At 37.0% G+C, this 27,522-nt stretch overlaps 1 protein-coding gene across 6 annotated transcripts in view; it reads right to left on the minus strand.

The window, feature by feature from the left end:
• Positions 1-1,672: 1,672 nt before the first annotated feature.
• Positions 1,673-27,522, minus strand: part of FRYL (FRY like transcription coactivator) — a 184,349-nt gene continuing 158,499 nt past the window's right edge. For 4 of the 6 annotated variants that reach the window (XM_088130624.1, XM_088130625.1, XM_088130620.1 and 1 more), the window contains 15 exons: positions 24,962-25,159; positions 24,051-24,212; positions 23,874-23,948; positions 23,433-23,609; positions 20,816-21,016; positions 19,645-19,815; positions 16,696-16,946; positions 15,906-16,110; positions 15,064-15,213; positions 11,685-11,783; positions 9,516-9,584; positions 6,920-6,937; positions 4,678-4,788; positions 3,935-4,134; positions 1,673-3,624 (listed from right to left, as the gene is read on the minus strand). In XM_088130624.1, coding sequence (XP_087986750.1) covers positions 3,369-3,624; positions 3,935-4,134; positions 4,678-4,788; positions 6,920-6,937; positions 9,516-9,584; positions 11,685-11,783; positions 15,064-15,213; positions 15,906-16,110; positions 16,696-16,946; positions 19,645-19,815; positions 20,816-21,016; positions 23,433-23,609; positions 23,874-23,948; positions 24,051-24,212; positions 24,962-25,159 — 2,343 coding nt within the window. In that variant the 3' untranslated portion in view covers positions 1,673-3,368. The remainder of the gene's footprint in view (positions 3,625-3,934; positions 4,135-4,677; positions 4,789-6,919; positions 6,938-9,515; positions 9,585-11,684; positions 11,784-15,063; positions 15,214-15,905; positions 16,111-16,695; positions 16,947-19,644; positions 19,816-20,815; positions 21,017-23,432; positions 23,610-23,873; positions 23,949-24,050; positions 24,213-24,961; positions 25,160-27,522) is intronic. The other 2 variants (XM_088130631.1, XM_088130614.1) reach the window with 1 other exon arrangement.

Raw genomic sequence — 27,522 nt, forward strand, 5'->3', positions numbered from 1 at the left:
TAATGGCTGCCTTGTCTGAATACCAAACTTCCAAGAATTTCTTTGTATTTTTGGATTTAGCTTGGCCTAAAATGCTGAGAGTTTCCCAGTTAAAACTATGGTTAAGTCTGTCCATGTGTTGTGAGATTAAGGAGTTTTCATTATGTCTTCTGACTGCTAGTTGGTGTTCATGGATGTGCTCTGCCAGCCTCCTGCCTGTCTGTCCTACATAGTGGTTGTTACAGTCCTTACACTGTATGTTGTAGATGATTCCTCTTTTTCCTTCTTGGGCTACTGGGTCTTCTGGTTTGCTTAAGATGTTTTGGAGGGCTTTAGTTGGTTTGTGTGCTACGGAGATGCCATGTGGTTGTAATAGTCTGTTGGTGGTTTCTGAGATGTTTCTGATGTATGGCAGTGTAATCCTTTTCATAGCTTGTGTTGGTTGTGTTGTAGTAGGTTGAGTGGTCAGGCACTTTTTGATAAAGTTGCGTGGGTATCCATTTTGTTGGAAGATGTTGTGTAGGTGATCTGTTTCCTTTTTCTGCTGTCTGGGTTGCTGCAATGCATTTGTGCTCGCTTGAATAATGTTCTTACACAGCTCCTTTTGTGGGAGGTTGGATTGTCACTTTGGTAATGGAGTACTTGATTAGTGTGGATTGTCTTCTGATAAACTTGGGTTTCTAATTTACTGTTGTTTCCTCTGCTGCTGAGGATATCCAGGAAGGGCAGCGTGTTATTTTCTTCCTCAGATGTTACCTAGCCGGGTGATGAAACATTTGCAAAAAAAAGAACCAAGCGCAGAGAACCCCAAGGACTCCATGATATACCTAGTACATGGAATTTGACATCTGGACAATGAAAATGGATTCTCCATGCCCTTACTGTGGCCAAAAGACTGATGTTGCAGCATTGGAAAGATAAATGTATGGCTCCATTAGTCAATGGACTGAAGACCTGATTGTGCTTGCCACTTATGAGTGGATTGCCTATGGACACAGACTTTGTATGGACAAGTATAATGAAATATGGGACTCATTTATACAAAATGCAGGAGGTTAAAAAATGCAAGTTATATAAATGTATTGGAAATATACATGTATTTGAATATTTGTGTTAGATAAATATAGATGTGTAACTATTTACTGTATAATGGTATAGGGTTTTTTTGTTCTTGTATTTTTGTCACTTTTTTGTAATACCACCTTTTAATGTTTTCTTCTTGTGTATTATTATTATTATTATTTATTTTATTATTTTCCTTTTTGTTCTTAAGCAATAAAAAATTTATAAAACACAAGAGGGAGTTCTGGGAGTTGAAGTCCACGTATCTTAAAGTTGCCAAGGTTGAGAAACACAGGTCTGGAGTCTGCATGAAACACAAATCCACTTCATGTGCTGCCAAGATGCTAATAAAACCCAGCATGGCTGGCTGGGAAATTCTGGGAGTTGAAGTCCACACGTCTTAAAGTTGCCAAGGTTGAGAAACACCGCCATACACTACACTGCACTAGTCACAAGTCTCTTGAATGCAAATCACAGACAGTCTGTTTATATGCATATTCCAATGTTAAAATGCATGAAGGGTTTTGAAAAGAAATGCATGGCCCTAAACATGTTGTGGTCAAGCATTATAACATTCTCCACCCCAACTGCAATCCCCAAATTCTTTGAGAAAATACACAAAGGAGTAGATTGTCATTTTTATTTTACCAAGCCCCCCTAAAAAACAAAAACACAAGAAAGGAGACTGATAAAAGATGTAAAAATTATAATATACAACTAAAAACTACATGTATATTGTAACAGGTTATTAAATAAGAATGCAAGCTGAAGTACCACAGAGCTTTCAAAATAATTCAATTTTATCAGGATTAAAAAAAAAACAATGATTATGAATGTGCTATACCTTGTTAACAGAGTTTTGAAATGTAACAGAATTTCTGCTAGCAGTCCAACAGTCTGTAAATGCACAGTGCCTTCAATTAATGCATTTCAGCATAATTACATACTTAACAGGATCAATTTCCCCAAAGAAAAAAGCCCACGCTAACAGTTTCACGCTAATGTTTTACTCCCCGGAAATTTGTTGTTTTATTTTGAATCACAGTGCATGAGAGGTACATAAAATACTGGGGATTCGATCTGTCTGAAAAGAGGAACTACATTCACTGTTTTTGCTTCATTAGAATGTCTGGTTTGAGTGGAGACCAGTTAATTTTATGCTGCATGCTTGGACAAGGAGTTACATGCCGACCACTGGGGCTGGTAGGCTGTGTTCTCTCCCTACTATAGTCCCAAATGCCTTTATTTAAAAGAGAAATCATGAAAAACATGCCAGCTTAAACTTTCTCTTGAACTCTGGAGAACAAATAGATATAAACACTGTCCCATCCCTACCCCCAGCTCTGAACACTATTCTCAAATAACAGGTCATTGCACATTTATACAAAAAATACTGGATTTTACACTATACAATTTCTAGAATATGTACAGAATAAAATAAGTTATTTTTTCTAGTGAGTTCTGAGGGACAACAGGTATCTTTAATATACATTTTAAAGTCTCTGCAAGCAGCTACTTTTTGGTTAGTTATCAGTTATTTGTAATAAGCACTGATCAGAAAACTGAGCAGCATTCCAAACCAGTTAGAGATATATTATTTCTTTTTTGAAAACTGGACAATTCCAGTTTTAAATATTATTAAATGCCATAACATTTACAGACTAGGAATTAAAGCTAAAAATATATTTTTCCAAAAATAATCTTGCAGTGCTTTTTTAGGCATGCTCAGACTTTATCAAACATCCATATCCTCAAAATGTGATGGTCAGATAGCCATTCATTCCTACTTTCACACATAATTTTCATCATTACAGACAAAAATAGAGTAAATTGTAAATACAACATTGAAATCAATGGATTTTGCAGTCTTTTATATTCTGATATAATACAGCACATTCCTCATGACGCTGTCAAAAGTATGAATTAAACATTTGATGATTATTTACTGTCTAAAAGCCAGAATGTTTTCACAGGTCTTCAGCCAAAACAACCAGCGTTCATTTTAACCTCATTTCACCTGCTTTAATTATCTCCAAATTAAAAGGCTATTATTGCAACTTCATGTACTTTCTACTTGTAATGAAAAAAATGCATTTTATAGGCATTGCTTTTAGCCCTTTTCTCTAATGCAATTTTTAAAAGAGTTCATATTAGTGATACTAGGTAAGAAAGCATTAAAGGTGAGGACAGCCGTTTTGAGAACTGTTACTAAATTACGTAACTTATTTCTAGAAAAGTTCTTCCCTGGGGAATAGAACATTTTTCATCCGATATGAAAGGTGCTTGATAAAAGGGACCACTTCAGTCTTTTTCCAAGGAACACTGGTTCAAAATCCTGTACTCAGACTTCTCACAGCTGTGTGTTTTGCAAGAAGCTGGTATGACTGCACCATGTGCAGGGATTCCCGAATCTCTAAATTTAGTTCCATTAATTTTGAACTGGCTTCTGACATATCTTGCTTTGAGCCAACTATTGCAAAACTGCCAGTCTGGCCAAGGGTCTGATGGCGGAAAAATATGTGCAACAGTGTTTGGATTGGATCTTCTTCAGAATCGCCAAATATATCATTGGGCCAAATACACCTGGGGACACAGAAATTATATTATTAGATGCTATTCTTATTAATATCCAAGTTGGTCATCTCTATTCTAAATTAATTGGTCTAAGCTTTCCTACTGAGGTATAATTCCAGGCGTAATTAGCATGAGGCCTTACACTAAAACCAACTGTATTTTCCAAAGCTAGAATAAGTTACTGTATTACATATTATTATTTTGTGGCACTCTTCCTTCCCAAGGACCCAGACTTACATGTCTAAGCCCTTGGATGAGACTCACTCCCAGCTGTATCCTTTTCAAATCGGGAATGTTAGCAAAAGCCGTTTCATGTTACCTGAACACTTTGACCTGTGCTAAAGCAGAGACGAATTCCTTATTCCGTAAGGTTTCGATGAGAGAATGAATGGCTGTCTCCGTGCTGGTCTGGGAGGCTTCTGGGATATCAATTTCTTCAATAACACTGTAAGAAGCAGACTCTGCAGCTTCTTTCAGGAAGGCTTCCAGCTGAGCAAGCTCTTCTGACATGTTTATTACCTAGAAAAAAGTTAGAGGGGTGGTATGTATATTTTTTTGTAGCAGAGGCATTTTTTCTACTCAGTTACAGCATTAGGCAGAAAGCATGTTTAAATAATCTACTTACGCAGGCATTAGAAATTAGGCTTCCACAATTACATTTTGGTTTATGTTCTCATAAATAAAGTACCTCAAGTATTTACAGTGAATACTGGGCACTTAGGTGCTTAACTGAAATCTGATAAAACTGGATGAGGACTGAGTCTCACACTGATTAATATTTAACTAATTCTAATATTAATTTGTATTTTCCAACTTTTAATAAACTATTGAATTCTGTATTTTAACTGGTATCAATCACGATGAGTGCTCACTTGGGTGGAAAGGCAGAATATAGGTTGATGAATGAACAGTGCAAAAATAGAAGGCAGAATATAGAATGATCACAATGGATATCTATTTTCATTAATCTATTTTAACCTTTTAATTCAGAGACATAATTCTTAGAGTTACATCTTGCAGTAAAAACAAATCTCCAGTTTCAAACAGTGGTATTTTCATTACCTCTGCCTCTTTTTTCACTACGTTCACTTGGCTGATAAGTTTACAATAAGCTTGAAACAGAAGTAGCAGCTGGAAATGCAGCTTATATAGCCTCCGGCACAACTCTAATTCCTGTAAATGAAAAAAATTGTTACCTGAAAAACAATACATGAGTAAAAGAAGTGAAAAAAGCATACAACTTGTATAGAGCAGAATTTGCAATATAAAAATAGTTATTTGCTTACTGCAGAGAAGGAAAGGTTAAGATAATGGCCGAAGAAGCTAATCAGAGAAAAACAAATGCTTCTAGTCATCTGTGGATTTAGAATTAAAAAGTAAATATTTCCTTGCTGGTTATATTATAAACTTTGGCTTTTAAGAAGGGCAGTTGAATTTCCAACAGAGGAAAGAGAAAAGGATGTTGATGACATTTCAGAAATGCCATGCTCTAGCAGGGAAAAGTTGTTTGCATTATTTGGGTGATCTGTCACTTCTAATTTTAGAACAGTGGTTCTCAACCTTTCATCTCACATCCCATCGAACACTCTATCAAATAATGTCCATCCCATTATATAGTCCCATCCTTTCCCCCCTCAGACTGGCATTCATTCATTTACAGGCAGTTCTGGATGTGCCACTTGGGGCATGGCATGCAACCTTCCATTTCCTCCCTCCACATGTGTTCTATTGCTCAGACTAGAAACAGCCCTAAAATGAAAACTCTCCCAGCTCTACCAGAGGAGGAGAGGAGCCAAGCTAGCAATCTATTCAGGCACAGACATGATTTCCTTTCAAACCTTCTTCCCATCCATCCCACCCCCTCATCTGCGATCATTGCCCACACCCCTTTTCAAAGCCACTTTCTAAGTGGCAGTGGGCAAACAGTGCCCTTCTGCCTGGGGTCTTCCTCACTTTACGGCAGCGATGGCTCCCACCCTGCCAACCCATTGCCCAGCCCCAACCTGCTGCTTCCATCCAGTCAGGTGACCATGCACTGCTGGACTCAGCCTTATATCAAAGGCCTGTTATTGCAGCATGCCTAGCCAGCTGAGGAACACAAAGTGCCAAGAAGCCCCTGTCTCAGACACAACAGATAAACGCACAAACTGCACCGCCTCATGGGGTGATGAGGGAATGAAATGTTTTTATCCTGCATCTTCAAACATACTGAATGTTACCATCTCCATCTCACATTGTATTCAATAGACCCACACTGTCCAGGTTGCAAGTGTGTGCAATGATTGAGCACCTCCACAGAAGGTCAAAGGCTCAAAGGGGGCTCAACTCCATCACCACTTCATTCTACCTCACAAACGTATTCAAGCAGGAGGTCTGATGCAGGCTCCTCGATTACACAGAGAACTGTAATAATTTTAAGTGAACACATGTCAGTCTCCCTGAATGCATGGCGGCTGAAGACAGGTGAGGTCAGGACTGCCCATGAAGCCCCTATCTTTCTCCAGACATCAGACAAATAGGTGAAAAGGACCAGTGATGTCCTCTCCAGTGGCTTTGCAAACCAGGGTTTCTGGACAGCTGGCAGGTCTACTTGCATATGTGGACTCTGTGTCTCACCATGAAATGAATTGCATCAGTTGAGAACCACTGTCCTAGATCACATTTCAGTCTATCATATTTGCAAATAAAGATACAATTTCTTCTCTCAGTTTTACACACACACACACACACACACACACACACACAGGGTGCACCAAAAATCAGGGCCTACAGACAATTTATTATGTAAATTAAATGTTCAAATTGATTGCCATTTTCGTCTATAAGCTTCCTTACTCTTGACTCATGACCTAAGTGCAGTAACATTTTCTCTAGAAAAAAAATAAAATTAAGAAAATATATTGTGGCTGGCCTATAGGGCCTGACTTTTGGTACAGTCTGTACATATATTCTTAGTATTTTGATTATACAATAATGTCTCAACTTTAAAGGCAATGAATTTGTGAACAGAACTGTAGTATCACCTCTATTTGCCTATGTAAATATATTAGTGGATACAATTGTTAATATGGGTTTAAAATAAATAAGCAAAACTAATAATGGAATAATTTGCTATAGCTACAATATTCTGCCATCTAAAAGGACTGCTGAAGAGTTAGAATTATAGATAAGCGAAGCAATTGTTATTTTCATAATAATCTATAATGAAATATTGTGATATCACAAATGGACAAGAGACAAAAATGAAAGCCAGTTTGGTTACTGGCATAGTTAGGTATTTGATAAATCAAGAGCCATCACTTACTGCTAGAATTTCCAAATGCTAAGCAAGAAGGTGTGCGGGTCACAAAATACAAAAAGGAAAAAGATCAAGAATTAGTATAGAACTTCATTTTTCATGGGTCTCAGAATGTCCCAGATAAAACTAAAGGAAAAAAAAACTTCCAAAGAAAGATTTAATGCATGTGTAAAAATAATATATACTATTGATAGATGATAGAACAGCTGGTTGTACTACTTGCTTTGTTATCATGCAAAATTACCAAATTATATAGTGACAAGTAGAAGGCATTGGTTAAGTTCTGATACTGAATGGAGAGAAAAGAAAATTGGGGATAAATAGGTTTAAGCAACTAAGAAGGCAGACATCAAACCTCGTGCATTTAAAGGAACCTCATGAAAAGTGCTCATATGGGATATTCCTGGATATATGTAACTGCATTAACAATGAAGTAGCAGGAGTGGGAAAAGAGAAGATAGGAAAAGACTTCTATGAGGAAGAAAGGCCCAACTCTTACAGAAAAAAAGGAGAAATTCTCTCCTGATAAACCAAACCCTGCAAAGACCCAAAGGAAAGCTCATGTGCTGCTCTCATTCAGGTCAAGGCTTGAGTTATTCTGAGAGAAAATAAGCAAGTTTGCCTGGAGCTAGCAGACTGGGGACTTGACCTCTTCCAAGCTCAGAATGTGCTATGCTGTCTGTCTGTCTGTGAAGAAGCAGCAAAGTGGGCGGCTGTTTCCTTGTCCGTTAAAGGACAATTGAATTTCCTTGTCCAGTCAAGTGGGCCATGGCCCAAATGTTCCTCCTAATGGTTCTGAGCTCAAGCTGAACACAAATACTGCTACCTTTTAGACCTCTAGCCTGAAAGCAGAGGCTTGAACAGGCCTCTCGTCAGTACCCTAGAGGGTTTCTATCCCAGCTTTAAACCTTTTTGTCAGTGCACTTCTATTTTAACAATAGGTAGCTGTGGCCAAGCTTGATACTGTTTTCCCAGTTGATACTTTTGTATTTGAAATAACAATGCACAGAAAAGAAGATCAGAATCACAGCTTCCTAAAAGTATCTGAGGGAGGGGGAAAATGCTTTTATCTAGAAAATAAATACTTTAGAATCACAGGTGGAAGGTGCCAATTACTCCATCAAGTCCAACATCCTCTCTTGGTGCAAGAATCTAAATGAAAGCATCCTGGGCAGATTACTGTCTTGGTTCTGCTTGAACACATCCAGTCCAAGGGATCCCACCACTTTTCTGGGTCACGGGTTCCACTGATCAACTGCTCTTACTGTCAGGGAGGTCCCCCCCCCCCCCCCGCAGCATTCAGCTAGACTCTGCCTTCTTGAAACTTACACTCTTTATCTGGTGTCCTGCACTCTCAAACAAGAAGAAAAAGCTTTTCTTCTGCATGACATCCTATCAATGTTCAAAGGGTCCTACCACACACCCCACTTTAGTTTTCTCAGCGCTAAAAATGCCCAACTCTCGACTTAGTTTTTAGTCCCCTGATTGTCTTTATCCTTCTCTGACCATGTATCAGTTTCTCAGTTCAAACTAAACCTTTACAGTTACTTTAAAAAGTAGCTGAGAAAGGCAGTTGTTTAAATTTTCTACAGATTGTTACTAGCATCTACACTATCAGGAAAAAAAAAAACCTGAATCTGTTTAAAATTTAACTCTCCTCTTGGGGCTGCCTCCCAACTTCTTAATAAAGAAAGAAATGAAGGTAAATTTAACAACAAAATGTGAAAGTTTTCTAAAAAAATTCTGCTTGCTTCTTCTCCAAGTCTGGACAAGAAAAATCTTCTTACAAGTATACCAGAAGATTGAGTCTGTCCACCAATCAGGATCTCTTGCTTTTCCAGATGCAAAGACTACTCTGGACAACTCAGAACATATTTTTCTCTGTTACGTCTACTAATGCGAAAAGAATATAACAGCTTCTATGGTAATGCTATAGTTGGCCACCAGTTTTTATCAAAATAGCTTAAATCAAACCATCAGTACTACAGAAATAGCATGGCTTTAATAGAACTTTTTCCTCTTATTTTTATATAGTTACTAATACTGTCCTATTATTGATCCTTCCAAAAATGCTTCCATGTAATTATTGGTTCTAAGAAATAAGCCCGTTTTCTACTGGATGTCTCTTTGCAAATATTTCAGACCAGATTTTCATTGCCCAACTAATTATTTTAAATATCACCTTCCAGACAGCTCATAGGTATATACCCAGGACTAATTAGATTAGATGTAGCCTAGCACCTGTAGACAGCAATTTATCTGATGAGCTGATACGCAGAATACCAAGTTTCTCCTTGCAATAGCAGCTTCATAAAAGACAGAGGAGTGTTTGTACACTGATGCCATCCTTCCTGGTTATCTGTTCAGTGTTATTAAGCCCAGACCCACAGGCTGGCTTTTTCCTTTCATAAGAAGAATCCATTATTTCCAGGCCAATACTTAATACATTCTAGATTTCCCTAGAGATATCTGTGATAGCTAAAATGAAAAATTTTAATCTTTAACCTGCTGGGAACATCAGAACACACTCTTTCTGCAGTGTGTATGGTTTTATATTAATGCATAACATAAATAGGCACGGTGACCGGAAGCAGATACCTACCTGAGCATCTGTAGTAGCTCCATGAATACCATCATCTGTACCAAATGTCCTTTTGCAGTCTTTTAGCCACTGCAAAATAAAACAGCAGTAAGCTGAAAGAGCCAAAGCAAAATCACTGATGCCAGCATGAGCCTGAACAGAGAAGATATTTTGCTTGAATCAAAGAATGTTATAACTTACTAATTTAATGGACATATTCAGAAAAATATACTAAAATATATGATGCATACCTTTTAAAATGTCACTTCTTTTATAAAGTTAATTATATTTTGATATGTAACTTGAAATGATGAAGAAAACAAGATGATTGAAATAGCAATACATCATCAAAGAGATAAAACTGCTATCTAGTTTCTTTTCTAAATACTGATATGTATATAAAGTCTGGTCCATAGATCACTAACAATTTTTTTTAATCCTCATTCAATGAACAAACCATAGTTTTAGTTCATAACACTAAGCCATATCTTGCTAAGCTATACAAATCACATTTATATGTAGTATTGGATGTGAATCAGACAACCATATATACACATGTAAGCACAAAGAACCCCATCAAATTACATACTTGTAGCACCTATTGACTTAAGTGATAGACAGTGAAGAATATGCTTTAATTCACATGCTGAAAAGGAATAAAACTTAAATGTGTTTTAGACCAAGTTGGAGGCAGCTCTATGCCAGCAGAATAATGAATCCAGCTGATTGTGATGACCTTTTTTTACCTTTGTATACAAGAGAAGAAAAATCTAATTTCTCATCAGTTTATTTAATTAGGGCTTTTAGTAAATTAATCAGGACTGTGCACTTGTCTTGAGAACAAATGGAATTTTCTAAACACTAGCATGTTTAGTGTTAGCATAGTCCCAGCACATCTTGACATTTTTTTGTCTTATTTGATAGTATCCATGGATAACAAGCTGAATCAGAATAAATAACACCGAAACCTAAGGCCAGTTACCCTTGTGCAAAGGATCCCAAAAGGGCTCCACAGACCTCTCATTTATTTCTGTCCTGTCCTGTTCCAAGAAGCACAGGGGGGCATGAGGGGAGAATGGCAGCCCTAAAACATTCTCCCCCTAATGATCTGTTATAGGTACAAGGATCAGCAGAGAAGGGAAGTCAAATAGGATTCTATAAATCCTACTGTAGATTCTATCTTCACATTCACTGCAACTGCAGTGCATCATCGATCCTGCTCCTAATATTTACTATCTGCTCATTCCCTAGAACAAAAATCCTTTTCTGTCTTTCACAATATATAAAATGAACTGACAAATTTCCCCACATAATGTAAGCAGAAGTTCATTCTTATATGTTGTTGTATTAGTTTATTAATAGTTTCCTAAGTTGAATGTCAAGTGAAAATGTAAGGGGGAAAAAAGAACATCTAAATGTAATTCATAAGATTCTACAGGGGAGGGAGGGAACAGTTTCTACTAGACTTTGGATCAAAAGAACAAGGCCAGTAGGACCTTCCCAGAAACATTTTTTATTTCTGGGTTATTGTTCTTTATTTTTGCTCTGTGCATAGCATCCATTATTCAGAATACCAAAATACCACGGTATCTCTGTTTTTTTAATACAGTTTGATGGGCAGGTAGCTTTAATGACCTCTGTCATTCTAATGCAATAGAAGCTCTTAACATGAGTTTTCTATAAAGAAGCTGTCATACACTGCTTATGGTTATAGTTCTGTATTCAGCTTGTTTTTCATGGCAGTATCTGTGAATGATTAGGGCAGAGCAAAGGTTTAAGATAGTTCAAGGCATATTTCTGAGACAAAGTAAGCCTTCAGCAGGTATAAATTAAAAGTTTTCTTCCAGAAAATCAAATTCTGGTTCTGAAAAGAAAATCTAGTGCTCTGCTTTTGTTATATTTGCAAAAACTCACCATTATATTAGAATTCTTAAAAGTTGCTTAAAGTTCTATTCCTTCTGAACTGCTACTTTTTAAAAGTTTTACACTGTGTTATAAATGTAAGACTTAATTTCTCCACAAGACCTAGTGGATCCACTCTATTTCAAATATGAATACATGTCATATGACCTTTGACCTCCCCCCCCAATTTACACAACACTGTAGGAGAGTCCAATATATGTTATTTAAAATTACAGTGATCATTAACTTATTTAACACAGTATCATACTGTACAAAAATTTTAGCTACCTGTTCAGCTGCCTCTCTTTTAGCATTATAAGTATCCAAATGTTCTTGAAGCTCTAGAACACTGAATTTCAGTGTTTCTAGTAAACCACAGGACATTAACTGTAATACAAAAACAGTGTTTAAAAACCTTATTAATTAGGCCTATGTGATTTGTAATATTTACTTATTTACATTTTTTAAACAATACCTAGAACCTGAGAACATCTACTAAGATTAATGAAATAACTCCAAGGATTAAGGAAGCTGTTAGATGTGTTCATATAATAACAATTCTATTCCCTGATAATATCAAGAATATAGCTCTGCCAGAAGTATTTATTCTACATGGCACATGAAAATACAGAAGTGTACCACTAAAAAAAGAACTATCTAGATGAGATGCATCCCTTTGTTAAGCACTCTTTCTAAAGAATTATCTATTAAACAATGGATTAAATATTTTCACACCAAATATAAAAGATGCAATTCATATGTTATAATAATGCAGGATCCTGAACTTGTATGGAAGCAAACGTGTAAAATTATGCATGTAAAAAAGTTTTTCTCCTGCAGAAACTCACTTAGCACAAGTAAAACAGTTTGCAGAAGCCATATAAACAATCTTGATGAGAAGAAGGGGCTTCTCTGGAGGGCTAATGGGATGAGTAGCCTGGTAGCACTCTATCATTTGTTCGCATGTGCTTCATTTACCAAATGCAACTTGAGATGTGCATCTGCTTTTTCAAGGACAAACCTATCATTGTCCTGAAGCTTACTGGAGGGTATAGAATGATCTAATAGCCACAATCAAATTAGAAGAATCAAGACCCAGAAGTAATGAATAAGCAAAACCCAGTTGCTACTAATTTTTTTCCCATGGAGTAAGGTGCTTGTGCAAAGAATACGAAGCACTTTTGAATGAAGCTTGTTTTCTAGATCCATTTTAATTGGCTTTAGGCCTGGCTTTGGGACAAACTACTTTGGCATCATGGGACAATAATTTTTGCCAATAGAGATAGGGAGAGGACAACTCTGTTTATTCTCTTGGGCTTCACAGTGGCTTTCAGTACCATGTGTTTCCAATAGAAGAGAATATCTGTAGTTCAGGGTTGAACTGTGAAGTCCTTGGTACATTCTGAGCTTGGTTGCTTGCTTGCAGATGTTTCATTACTCAACAAATAATATCATCAGTGCTAATGAGTGTGGGGTTTGCTCTCTGTTTATATACAGTAGCTTGCCCTGCCAGTGTTGGTAGGGGTGTGGTTTAGGAAACAAAAAGATCAGAACACATCCTCTCCAGCAACCAACAGCCAGACAAGCAGGGATTAACAGCAGACAAACAATGAAGCAGAAAACAATACCCTAATCAAGTAACTACTAAGGAAACCACACCCCCACCAACACTGGCAGGGCAAGCTACTGTATATAAACAGGAAGCAAACCCCATACTCGCACTGATGATGTTACCTAGTCAGGTAATGAAATGTCTGCAAGCAAACAACCAAGTTCAGAGAGCACCAAGGACTCCACAAAACCATGTGTTTCCAAACTGTGCAAACTAGGGGCATTATTATATTCTAGCTCTACTCCTGTTTGACATATCATTTCCAGAAGGTTCTAATAGGGAATTATAATTCTGCTCTGCAGCAATTGCACCACAAGATTCTCAGAGCCCAACTGAATCCCCTACATTATTTAATTATATGAAACTACTAAGGAAATCATATAGAGAAGTGAGCTGAATTGTCATTAAGAGACAGGCGGCACCCAGCTTTAGCTCTCCATTTTATGTGAGCCAGGTGAAATATTCAGATGTCTTGAATCAGTGCATGAGCGTGTTAATAAACTAAATAAGGGTCAACAAACAAGATTCAGCCTAGACAAGACAAGTACTATTATGGGTGGTCAAAATGTTTGGCTTGCTCTTGACTATAGCCTCTTCATTGGATTACCGCGGTCTATTATATTTGGGGCTATCTTTGAGGAATTTGAAAACCAAAGGAATTTGAATTTGAAAACTCAGTCCAAACTAGAGTTGCAGAACTGGGACTGGCTGGGTCAAAATAGCTCAAGGAAACTTCTTCCCTTAGCCTGAATAGTTTGGATGCCCCTCCAAATGGGGGCAGGGAATGGGGGGAGGCTCAGTTCTGGGATGCTGCTTAGCCTGCTCCAGGGAGGCAAACTTGACACACACACTGATATTTTTCCAATGCCAGGCTAAGACATCTAAAATGTTCCTCTTTTTCCTAGGTTTTTTATAGTTGTGTGATCAGTTTGAATTTAAATGCCAGCATAATTCAATTTACAGGTAGTCCTTGGCTTATGTCCACTCGTTCAGCGACCGTTCAAAGTTACAGCAGCTACTGAAAAAATGAATGTATGATGGGTCCTTAAAGTTCTGGCTGTTGCAGCACCCCCGCGGTCACATGACTGTGATCTGGGCACTCGGCTCACAATTAGAATGTTGCAGTGAGCCGCGGTCAGTGAGCCTCTTCCTACTTAATGACCCATGTGGTCCTGGGGTTATGATGGCAACTGGGACTGCTATTGCTAAGCAACATGGTAATGTGATGTCACACTTTACGACTGCATTGCTTAGCGATGAGAATCCCAGTTTCAATTGCCCTTGGAGCCTGAGGACTACTTGTATTGTTACGTGTACCATACCAAGGCTGTTTTTTATTTGTATCATTTCCTTCCTTTTCAAGGTTCATAGGAAAGCGCTAACCTTTTTGTAGCCCAAACTGCACCCTTCTTGGGCAAGAGTGGTATTAACAGGCTTGGAAGAGCTCTAAGTCTTGCAGAAGTCTCTGCCAGGAATGGGGGGGAAAAAACTCCTAAGAGAAAAAATTACTGAAGCAGGCAGGAGGTGGAATGGACCTATTGAGTAGAATTAATAGAGGGATATTCTGCACAATAACATTTTCTTGCAATCCTACTTGTGAAAATTTTTAAAGTTCTGGATAAAAAAATGTGTAGGTTTTGGAGCTCTAAGCTATTTGTGAAATTATACATGAAAAAAACAAAACATGAAAATCTCACAAGCAAAAACAATTTAATAGTATTTCATGTACATTGCAAAAAACAGAAGTTAATTTTTGAAATATATTTAATACTAAGGGAACGATCAACTTTGAAATTTTTTAATTTTTATAAATTATTAGAACAACAGATAAGAGTTTTAGATACTTGAAAGAAAATTTGATCTGAGATCTGGAGGAAACAAATATTTTTAGGGGGCTGAGATATGATACTTCCATTTTAGACTTTGTTCTACAACTAATATGCTTTTATACACATTTTTTATATGAAATGTTTTGGTGCAAATTCCAAAATAATCAACTTGGTAGTAAGAGTCACTAAACAGACAAAAGTTAGCATGTAGACATAAATATATTACCGTTTCAGCATCCACAAAAACAGTTGGGCATTCTGAATATGTTGTCATAACTTCCAATGAACTTTTAAATTTTGTTCCAATCCGCTGCAGATTCTCACCCAGGAAACTGACTGCTTCATGCGTTATGGCTCCAAACCTCCTCTGAATCACCTAAACACAATAAAATGGTGGTGGGGGAAAATATTTAGAGTTATTTACTTATTTTTCTGTAGATTCCTTAATATTTATTCTTGGCTTAGCAGGCAAGTACTCAAAAATTACCTAGATTTTTTTTTTTTTGCTTTGGAGAAAAGTGGGAAGAAATGAAAACTAGAATTGCACAAGCACATCTTTCGCTCCCCTTCCCACACGTTTTTGTTGGGGTGGGAAGCTGCCCTGTTCTATCATGACTGATGCTTCACACCCAGACCAAATTCTCCTTTTCCATGTGGCTCTATCAGATGAAAGGGTGAAGAGCAGGGAATGTCTAGGGTTGGGTGAACAGTGGGCTACGCCATTAAATTGAGACCTGTCAGAAATTTTCTGTGAAATCTTGCAGTGACAGAAGTTCACCATTTAGTACGAGCATCATTCTAGACAGTGGTTTTAGAAATGGATACTGAGTTCCAACGAACAGAAGAGTGGAGGAGAGAGATGTCCTATGCAATCTCCACAATGTAGAAAGAGATGATGTGAAAATCTTCATCCTCAAATTGACCTTCTAGTGATGACTAAAAAAAATAATAAAGCTTTTTAAAAGAAAAATCCTAAGCACTACCAATTTAACCTTTGTATTAGGATATTAGATCATGTTAGATAATTAAGAACTAACATGTGAATGAAGAAAGCATATATGGCATTACCTGAAACAACCTAGAGAACACATGAAATGTATAGACAGCAGAGGATCCATCTGTATCTATCAGTAGCTGATTAACGTGGCAGCGCCAAGCCTCCTCTTCATCATCATATGCCTGTGGTTGAAAAGCTGCCAATATGGCAGAAAGAAATGGTGATGGTGGTGGAGAGGTCTGTACTTCTGGGAAATCATCCTGTTCTTCATCTTGGCTGCAAATAAAACAAATATGATCATGGTAAATAAATGCTGTTTCAGAACTTTGGGTTGATTACATTTTTCTTCACCACACAAAGATGATATTGTCTTTCTAAGTCAATAGCAATAAGTAATGTATTTACATAATTGAGAGAATACGGCTGCATTCACACAACACATTAGAGCATAATATAGCTTGTTTTGGGATTACTGTAATAGATGGATACATCTATTATGACTTATTCAACAAGCCAGGACTAAAACTCTGGGTTTAGTTTAACATGTGAACACTTTTTAGTATAGTAGTTCTTAAACTGGGGATAATTATCCCCAAGAGGTAATTTGGGCATATCCTGAGAGTAATGGAGCAATTTGTAATTGCTTGTTTGTGAGTTGAGGATCCGATTTAGAAATGCCACTACCAGAACACTTGTAAAACAATAGAGTCTGGTTTTTTTGTGGGGGTAATGACATTATTTGAAACCGGGAAAAGGGTAATTGGGTCAAACAATCTAAGAACCACTGCACCAGCACACTGGTGGCTTCAAATCAAATACTAAAAAGGCTACAGCAACACTTTGCTGGATAAAACATTTCACCTGGATAAACCAGAGAAGTCAGCTTCTTCTTCTTCGCATCTTTCATCAAGCTCCTTCAATGCAAGGGTAACATCGTCTTCAAAGATTGATTCAGTGTAACTTTCAGTAGTTGGATGCTCTTGAATTTCAGGAGCTTCTTCTAGTTCTAAGGGTTCTTGGCAGACTAAGGACTCTTGTTGTTCTTGCAATACAATTGATCCAGTATCTTCACTAGCTGTACTTTGTTCATCTTTCACAGATGAACTGCCATCCTGGAGAAGAAGAAATATACTTTTATTATACTTCATTTTGAAAAGGGTTGTGCATAGTTACAGTATTTTAAATTAAGAAATTCAACAAAATATAAGCAATGTTATTTCACTCTGAAAATAGCGTCATTTAATGTTTTACAGTTTCAGGTTAAAAACTTCTTCCTTGTTCATCTTCAATATTTTAATTTTTCAAAAACATCTGTGAATATTGTTTCCTTTGTGAAAATTATTCACTTCAAACACTGCATGCTTATGCATCTATTCAAAATGAAGTTCAACTGAATTCAGTGAGTTGAATTTTCAGTTAAAGGAATGAAAAGAGATAGAGCTTAAAATGACTAATTATATTTATAATTATTACCTAATCAAATTGGAATGCTCTGATGCAGAAACACTGAAAACTCTAAAACAAAACAGAACAAAACTTGCCAGTGATGCACCAATAGGATGGAAGGAGAAAAAGGCAGCACTTGCTAGTTTTTGATTTTGAGATGGGTGTTGGGGTGGGGAGGCACATTGAAATATGTCACCCCACCCTGCTGGCCTTCTGGAAAATGCTTCAGACCCTGCTGTTTGCCCAGGTCGGGAAGTTAGTGAGGCCCAGGTGTTTTATTGCTACTTTGAGGCTTTTTAATTCTTGGCTGCCATTTCTTTTTCTTTGCTTATATGTTGTGGTTTTTTATAGTTATTGTATTTATATTGTTATTTTAATTTTAAATTCTGTTTGCTGCCCAGAGTTGCTTTGGAGAGACAGGTATATTTATATTTAGATATAAATCTAAATAAATAAACTCATCCTCTTATTTTTCTCAATGGAAGTGAAACTATTTACAGCAGAGCAGCCCAAATGCAGGTTTACATTTTCTCTGGATTGGGGTTAGGGGATATTCCTTTAATAACTCTTCTGCAGCTTTCCAAAGCTGGCATTTCATAATCTCATAGAGAGTCAATTGCAGAAGACTGTAGAGAGCCAAGAGGAGAATCCAATGTTTTATTTCTCGTACCAAAACAGAGCCTGTAGCATGTCGCAGGAGATTAAGGATTGCTGACCCAGTTATCTCTCTCTCTCAAATACACATACACATACACACACACACACACACACACCATTCTTCTTCTTCTTCTTCTTCTTCTTCTTCTTCTTCTTCTTCTTCTTCTTCTTCTTCTTCTTCTTCTTCTTCTTCATCATCATCATCATCATCATCATCATCATCATGTTCTTTGTTCAGTAAATGGAGGAAAAATACCCGTCTAAAGCATTAACTTTTGTGTTAGAAACTGCTGATGTCTAATGTCCAATTTCCTTAAATGGCTTTTGAACAGTAATTGGCCAAGTGCAAAAATGACGTAATAATCCCAAAGGATTTTACATCTTTTGGCATCATACAAGATAACTACCCTCCCCTGCCAGCCCGTCAGCATTACTAATAGTAAGGGATGATAGAAATTGAAGCCCAGTATCTGGAGGTCTGCAGGTTCTCCACTTTGGTATAATGGGATATTTTTTAATGATTATATACAGAACATGAAGAAGAACCTGTAGTTATGAGATATGTGCACAAGGCCTGCCTTAATGATGTACATAATATACAAGAAATGCAGACCAAATTGTATAGAATGCATTTACAAATGTATAATCATTTATATATTACGTGTTGTAGCAGACATAAGCCAGGAAGGGCTCATATATTGCTTTGGACATTTTCAAAATTCCCCTTTTAAACTGTGCAAAAATCTATCCTAAATCTCAACAAGACAACAGCTCTCTTGGCTAGAGATTAAGACTACAGTCCCCATGACCATGATTCTATTTCAGGAAGTGCTGATAATGCCCATATTTCAAAAATGTCTCCTAACAACATACATAGATTTAGCCTATCTCAAAACAAGAATCCAACTTAAGACAATTTTAAAGTCATGGTACTTACTTTAGACTTCAAAGGTACTAGAGAAAAGGGCTATGAATGCTTAAGAGCTGAAGGACTTAATAAAATTATATTAATAATTTCATGTTCTGCATATACTCATTCATATTCATTCATTCATTCATTCATTCATTCATTCATTCATTCATTCATTCATTCAAGATATTTAAAAATTTTGCAAAATAGGAATAACTGCTCTGAGGGTAGAACACTGGAGTTGCTGATGGAAATGGCAAATACATACTTAACATACTCACTGATTTTTGTAATCAGCTACTAGCTGGGAATCTTGCTCATTCCATGTATGTATTTTCATTTTTAAAATCATGCCACTAGAACACAGAGGGCTTGGTCAAGAGCACTAAATTGACCAGCTGCTAACAAAGCTGGCCTGAGGTTCAAATCCCAATCAAAGCACCAATCACAAAGGCAAAGCAAGCATTAGAGACAGAGGGAAGATCATAGAAAAGAAAGCATCACAGGAAGAAAATGGTCCCAGAAAACCATCTTGTATATCAAATTGTTCTTCTGCACCCCAAATCATTATTAGAACTTCAGAACCTTTTTAACCTGTGGTGTGAATATCTTCAGTCTACCAAACAAACAATAATTTCCAGTAAGCAATTTTTTGGCCACAACAACAGGCTAGAAACACTGAAGTTAAATCACGTAAACAGCATGACAAAAATTCTTACAGATAGAATGCACAAAGCTTTTATACGATGCTAGAAAGAGGACAGATCAGCCATGCTCCAGCCCACATTTCTCCCCACCTCAGGCAGCGGGTTGTTAGCATTAGCTAGAGAGGCAACCTCCGAACTTGGAGTCTCAGCTCTGATTTGAAGCACCTCTTCCATTCCAACACTGCTAGTGGAATCTTGAGACTGCAGCAGCAAGCCTACGTGATCTGGTATGGTGTCATCGGCAGCCGAATCACTGTGTAGCTAAAGAGACAAAAATGTAGCCATGTATGTTTTACAAATAACATCAGCAAAATAAACTCAATAGACATTTATATGTAAATGTAAAGCAAAATGCAGACACATTCATTAGACTGTATCCTGAGTCTATCTGCCATGCTTAAAAATTATATTAAGAACTGGAATTCTCATAAGGGGAAAGACAATTTCATATAGATGAAGAACACGCACTGGCTAACCCATCAGAAGGGCTGTTTTAGCACAACCAGTTTTACTCAACATGTACAGACAGATGTCTTTGCTCCCCAAATACTGAATTAACATATGTTGTCATTCTTCTTTCACTGCAGAATCTCAGATTCCAAAAATGCAAAAAGATTTTGTGTTCATCAGTACATTATTTTGACCCAGAAGAATAATTTCTAAATATTTTAAAATTATTTGTTAATCAAATTACACATTAATTATCAGAAACAGCAAACTAGTTTTCTAGTTTTTAATTTGTTTTAGCTAATCCTAGCTAATCCTAACCCTAATCAAATTCGTGATTAGGAAAAAATCATAAATTTAACTACCAATCAAATTAAATGTATTTTATCGTATTCCACTTAAACTTTTAAACTCTAGTTTTTAGAATTAAGGTAGATGAAAATTTTCTATGGTTGGTATGATTGTCTAGTTATGAAAATGACAGAAGTTTACTTTGAAATACCAATGCCTTCATTATTGGCATATTAGCTTTATACTATTCTAAACATATATACTTAAGAACATCCATATTTGCACTCTATTGGTAAACCTATTTTAAAACACATTACACTATTTCTTATTTTACTAGAAGCAATCTGTTAAGTAGGGTAAGTGTCATTCACAGTTTAAACCAACATTTAATGGGTTACACCTATTCCAAATCTGGGAACTCAGAGGGTCTAGTGTTGTGCCCCCAAACTCATAAGCTGCCCCACAGCTGTGAAGGTTAAATCAAAGGGCTGCTACTTTGATGTGAAAACAATCTATGTTTTACCATTTGTGAGCGTGATAATATCTGACTTGCACTCAGGGCTTCTTCTTCTGAGGATTCATCAGTATCTTCTTGGTTGGTCAAATTCAAGCTGGGAGTGCTACCTGAATACTGATACTCTTGGAGGGATGGCGTGTCTCCTTTCTCAATACTGTCCAGTGAGCGCCTGCGGACTCCCCAGTTGAAGTTGTCCATGCTCTCGCCCTGCAATAAAAAGGAAGTTTATTCTAAAGTGTTTAAGCTACCCCGAATACTGAAATGGACACAGCAAAACAAAGCCACACAAATACTGAATTCACTGAGAACAGAGTTTCAATCAGCCCTTCAAGTTAATTAGATATTTAAATTCCATTAACATGGTTTTACTTTAAATACATGGCAACATAATTTTTCTTAAATGTTTTCTTTCACAGATTCATCTTCAGAACTAAATTGGCTTAAAATTGTCTACAACCATATATCCTTAGCAGTACAAGATCATCTGACTTCCAAGCACAGACAGACAAATACACTACAGATGACAACAGATGAAACAAGCCACCGCACCAGGCTGCAACTTACCTGCAGCTCCTGGTTCGCAAAAAGAAAAACACACATAATTAGAACGAGGACAAACACTTAAAAGATACTTTTTAATGGAGGCTATTTTCTATTGCATATGCTTGCCAGCAGTAGAAGACTGATTCAAGCTCTGGAAAAACTTTTTTTGCCAAGTCCCCTACTATTTAATTGGTTTTAGAAAAATTGGTGCAAAAAACATTATGAGACAAACACTTAAAACAGATGGCTATGGCACATTTTTCAGTGTTAACATATATTAAAACTAATTTTGAGAACTGCTTGAAGGCAACTGCAGTGAAAATTTAAAATGGACTTTATCTACATTTATTTGATAAAATGTACAATATGTAAATTTTATTCACAGTGCAAGAAAGCATAAACACTTGAGCTAATCAGTCTTGATCAAGCATGTTTAGATGTTATAGTTTTCACTCCTCTTTGGGTAACCCTCCCAGATGCTTACAATTTAAATTGACTGTTGGCTCACTGTAGATATTTTATGGTCACAAAAGCAATCCTGTGAGGTAGATTGGCTTAATAGCCACTGACTCAAAGCCATCCAGAATAAGATCACTGGTTGGGGAGGGGGAGAGTGGCTTGAATCTGGTTTCACCATTTCCAGAACATCTAAAACACTCCATTCCATTTGTCCCACACTTTTCTGAGTCAATGAAGCGTACGGAAAACACTTCAGAGAAGTAGTTGGCAGTTGGAAGTGTTGTGATGGCTCTGAAATCAAGGTGTTGAATGGCTTACAGGTAGTCCTCGACTTACAGCCAATCAAAGTTACAATGGTGCTGAAAAAAGTGACTTATGACCAGTCCTTGCACTTATGACTATTGGAATGTCCCCACAGTCATGTGATCAAAACGCAGGTGCTTGGCAACTGGCATACAACGGTGGCAGCGTCCTGGGGTCATGTGATCACCATTTGCGACCTTCCCAGCCAGCTTCTGACAAGCAAAATCAATGGGGAACTACGATTCACTTAATGACCACATGATTCACTTAACTACCATGGTGATTTGCTTAATGATCATCGCAAAAATGTCATAAAATTGGGTGCAGTCACCTGATGCCTTGCTTAATGGCCACACTACTTAATGACAAATTTTATAGTCCCTATTGTGGTTGTAAGTCCAGGACTACCTATCTGGCATTCATCTGGATTACTGGACAAAGGAGAGAAGAGAACTTCTTTCTTGGTATAGAGAGGAACCTGTGAATTGCTAAAATTCCTAATCTATAGGAATTTTGTTTTCCAGAGGTATAAAAAAATTAGGTGAATACCCCTTCCCCCTCAATAGGGATGATGTCATTTGAAGAACTGTTTGTCCAGATCTCCCCAATATCCACTCTTGGATATTTCCATGCACTGCAACTGTATATTATATATGACAGAGCTATTACATTTTACTAGTTAAAAACAGAAAAATGCAGATAAAGATGATAAATGCACCATGAACCCAGACACAATGCGAATGGCTGTAAATCAAATCATTTTCAACATACTCCTCATGCCAATATAGTATTACACAATAGTATGAGATAACATGGCATTTAATTCAAAATGTTCAATGATATATTCATTGCTCAGGTTTTGCTGGTACCATAGGCTATACTTGAAGTTTTGTATACAGTTTCATTTGGCTTTCTACAATTGTATTCTCAGTTATATACTGATATGCTCTTTAATTCATTATTAAGCAGGGAATTTCCAAAATGTCAGATACTGCTCAGTAAAATTCTATCATATTTCTACACAGCAGATCAGATCAAAGCGAAATACTAACTTAACTCTTTCCATACTTTCCACAAGAAAGTAAAGTGAATAGGAAATAGCTCATGGTATGCCAAGCAGCACAACATGAAATTGTGGATCAGATGCTTTTCTTCCAAGCAGGAAGTGCATGAGGTGACACAGCTGATGTTTTTTTTTCCCCCAGTGCTTTGATTAATCACAGTACAAGCTTACAGCAAAAGTAAAGGACAGAGTCTCAAAGTTGTTATTTTTGCTTGAAGAATAGACTTGAATGAAGCTACCGTTACACAGCCTTACCTCTGCATCTTCCAACTCAACATCTAAAAAGTCAAAATCCTTAAAAACTCCAAACTGTTGTTCACTTGTGTTATCTTCTACAACCACTTCTTCTTCTTGAATTACTTCCTCTGTTGCCGAAATAAGACTTGTTTGCTGGTCCCCAACTTCTAAGTCTTCGTTAGAAGAAAAGACAACCTACAGTGTCACCAGTAACAGAGATAAGCATGACTATAATTAGAGTACCAATATCCATATTTACAGATGTTGCATCTTAAAAGACAGGAGCCAATGGAAATACGTTTAAATGCCATTAATCATCAACAAGATGTTCTGTTATTATGCAAAAGCTTTCTAGTTCTTAAACTCTCATGACAGTGATATAATAATTTACCAATTTTAGTATAAAAATTTGTTTGCTTGATGGACACATGCTTCTTTCAGGAATTTACAATTACTTACAGAAGGGTTCTTGGGAATTCCTGATTCCGGACCACAAAGAGATAATACATTCATTAGTTTCTCCCTTGTTCGTCGCTGGAAAAAAATCAAATTACTTATAAATATTTAAGTCGCATTTGCTTTCTTTTGCTACAAAGATATGCCTTCTGCATTTTTAAGACTTATGTAATATATCACCTGGGATAACTGTGGCCTTTTCCAACTCACAGGAACCAAAGCATTAGAATTTGATCCAGAGGAAGTGGAAGATGTACTTCTTGTAACAGCAATGACTTTAGTTTTGCCATTCCTACCCGTTGCACTGTGCTGATCACCATATTTGTTCCCAATAATTGGTGTCTACAAAATGAAGACAAGATAGTTTTTCAATTCAACATATGTGCTCAATTTCACAAAGGTCTGTAAGACAGGGTTTGTTTATCATGCTGTGTCATGGTGTGGAACAACCAGCAAGGTGCACATAACATGCAAAGCCATAAACTATGATCTACAAATCACCATACCCAGGTTCACAGAACAGGTAAATGCTGGCAGTTGGGGGAGGAGAGATTTTTTTGTTTTCCAGGGTGGGAACATTTTCCTGGCAAGCAGCTTTTCCTTTCTTTCACTAATCCTCTCATGTTATCAGGCAGAAATGGCTGCTTCTTTTTTTTTTTTTGGCAGTCAAATCTGCCAATGTCAGCAGATCAAGGTAGGCCAGGTCAGGAAACAGACACCACTAGAAATATTAGAATCCTCATTTAGGTTATAATAACAGAATCTTGAAAACCTGACAGCAGTTGTCCTTCTCTCCCTCTTATACCTTATTTATTCTTGTGATCCTAGGATGAAAAGAAGGGAACAAGAAGCTTTTCCCCCCACTGTTTCCTTTGGCTGAAACCATGGTTTAAGCATTGTTTGAAATACGGAGCAGTTCAACTGCTGTGTTTTGTTCTACTGAAATGCAGCCAACTTAAAAGCCTTCTGGATGGGATGTTTTCTTTAGAGCTCAAAACAAGCCATTTTTTCCATATGGTGCACACCCCTAATGTCAACTTAGAAAGAAATTAGGAATGCAAAATCTTAAGCTTTACTTAGCAACTCTTTACCTCTGATATGTCAAAATGAAAATCTAAGGTCTTCCCAGGCAGTTCTTTGGAAACATTGTTAAAAATTTTTGTGAATGAAATTTCAGGAGAGCTTATATCACCACCGTAAGATTTTGGAATATCATTTGGTACAACAAGACTGGCTGAACGCGATACCACAAGTTTCAAAATATTAAGCGCTTCCTTCCAATATGGACTCTATTAATGAAGACAGGAAAAAGACATATACACTCCCATTAATGACAATAATAACTTTAAAAAATACCAAAAACTAACTTAAGGATATTTGGGGAAGTATTAATATAACTTCTAAAGCTTACATTTTTATGAACAAGTCAAAATTGCATGCATCAACAAATGTGATTTTGAATTTTTAACCTGTAGAGATGTATAGGTTAAATCTTTGAAAAAAGTTGCTTCACAGCATATAAGAACATGCATGAAGCTCCTCTTTTTTTTTTTTGTTAAACAGCTGCATCTTTTTTCAGCTCCATGCAGTTGCTTAAGGTGCTCCTGGGTTTCTTTGCATGTGTCTACATGCACAGCTGCACCACTTTCCTAAAGAGGTTCTTTGTACACACTCCAGCACATTCCAAAGCCTTTCTTTCAAAGAATTTCCACACAGGCCTACCGTCTACTGCTCAAAAGTATTCACATATGTCAATTATGCATGCTAAAGTATTTAGCATTGTACATGCTATTTAGAACTTAATTACCTTTCTCATAGTTATTTTAAAATCACATGGTTTAAATTAACAGCAAGTTCACAACAGGACAACTGGAATAAGTTGATCTTAGCTAGAAATGCTGCTTCAGTTGCTTAATTTCAGAATCAGTATACACAGGGGGTCAGACTCCAAGTTCTCTATTCATAATCAGAGTAAGAGGGCCACACCACAGGAAGAGGCTTGGCTAAGTGCATTTGCCTTATTTTGTGATGAAATTCAAAACAATATATCCAATTGACAGGTCAGAAAATGGGATGAGAAGGAAAATGGAAAAAAACAACAACAACAGCACAGCAGGTCTTGCTTTTAAGTTGCTGGGAGACTGGTTCCACTTGATAAAACTTAAAAAAGAAAGAGTCATAATTAACTATTTCCTTTTATTACCACATACTTTATCATAACAATAACAGAACAAAAATATGCCCTATCATAACACTACATCCAGATTAAAGATTAATAAATCAAGATATCAATGAGCATTTTGGCCACAAATATAGCTCCTTCATGTGAACTTTAATAAATCAGGAAGCCTCTAATAAACCACCATTAGTGGTTCAGTCAAAACGGAAAATTATGGTTACAGCTTTTAAAAAAGTCAGGATCTTAAAACAACATTTTTTTTTTTTTTTAAATCTGCGCTCAGTCGTTACCGACTCTGCAGTGACTGCTTGGACGAGTCCTTGCAGTTTTCAAGGCAATTGTTTCGGAAGTGGTTTGCCAGAGCCTCCTTCCTAGAGCAGAGCCCAGCTGGCGAACGCAGGAGGCGGGGTTTCCGTTGCTTCGCGCCCTTTTCGGGCCCGCACGGTTTTTCACGCTTACCGGCACCTGCTCCCGACTCTTTTGCAAGGTGCCACCAGCATTTTTCCTCCCACCGGAGTGAGAGTACCCATTTATCTACTCACGTGAGTTTTCGAACTGTTGGGTTTACAGGAACTGGGGAGGAAACATGAGCTCACCCTGCTAACGTGAAGGCTGGACTCGAACCGCTGAAGCGTCGACCATTTCTGGCCGGCAACTTTCAGCGTCATTAAGCCGCTGCACCACCGCGTCCCCCTAACAAATTTATAATCCTCTGCTTTTTCTTAAAAGCAAATCCAGAAGTGGATACTTAAGTATCTACATTTCCCTTCCCACCAAGCCCCAACGACATTTGGTATTTCTGCTTATTCAGATTTCATGTTAGTATCATGAATATGCAGATTGCCAACATTTTCTGTAGCTAAAGTATTGATTAAGAAGCAACAGTTCCGAAACTTCAGTATAAAAACTTAGAGGTGAAAAAAAACGAATGGCAGGGAATGAAAACTTGAATCTGCTTGGCTAAGTTTTGTATCATCTAAGAAGTGTAATCACTTGTGCAAATTTATCAACTATAATAATATATAAAGATGGGACATTAACAATTTTCTAGATAAAGCTTAAGCTATTTTGTGTGCTATTGTTCAGTACTAAAAATAGACAAAAAATTGTCTGCATATGCTCTTGATCTTCTGAAAAGGCATCCATTAACAAGCCTAAATATCTGCCAGGGATTATACTTTCAATGAACTATCTTAGAAGCCTTATTCCTAATTGTCACAGGATAAGCAGATTACCAGGGCTCGCTCTGTCTATATGCACATTCTGCTGCTAAAGAATTCTAGTATCTATTGGAGAAAGGCAGAAAGCAGGAAATAATTCAAACATGTTATCAGGTGCAAACTTCATTTGGAAAAAAAATATACTATGCAGAATTTGGATTTATGAGTCATTCTCTTTTGAGAACTGTGTTGTGAATGTCAACTGATTTACCTTACAGCTAAAATGTTGCATCCATGTACCTTCAATACTATT

Source organism: Python bivittatus, unplaced genomic scaffold (assembly GCF_059951505.1).
Source record: "Python bivittatus isolate LINGU-HERP-01145 unplaced genomic scaffold, Pbiv_v1 ctg000070_np1212, whole genome shotgun sequence".
Taxonomy (NCBI): Eukaryota; Metazoa; Chordata; class Lepidosauria; order Squamata; family Pythonidae; genus Python; species Python bivittatus.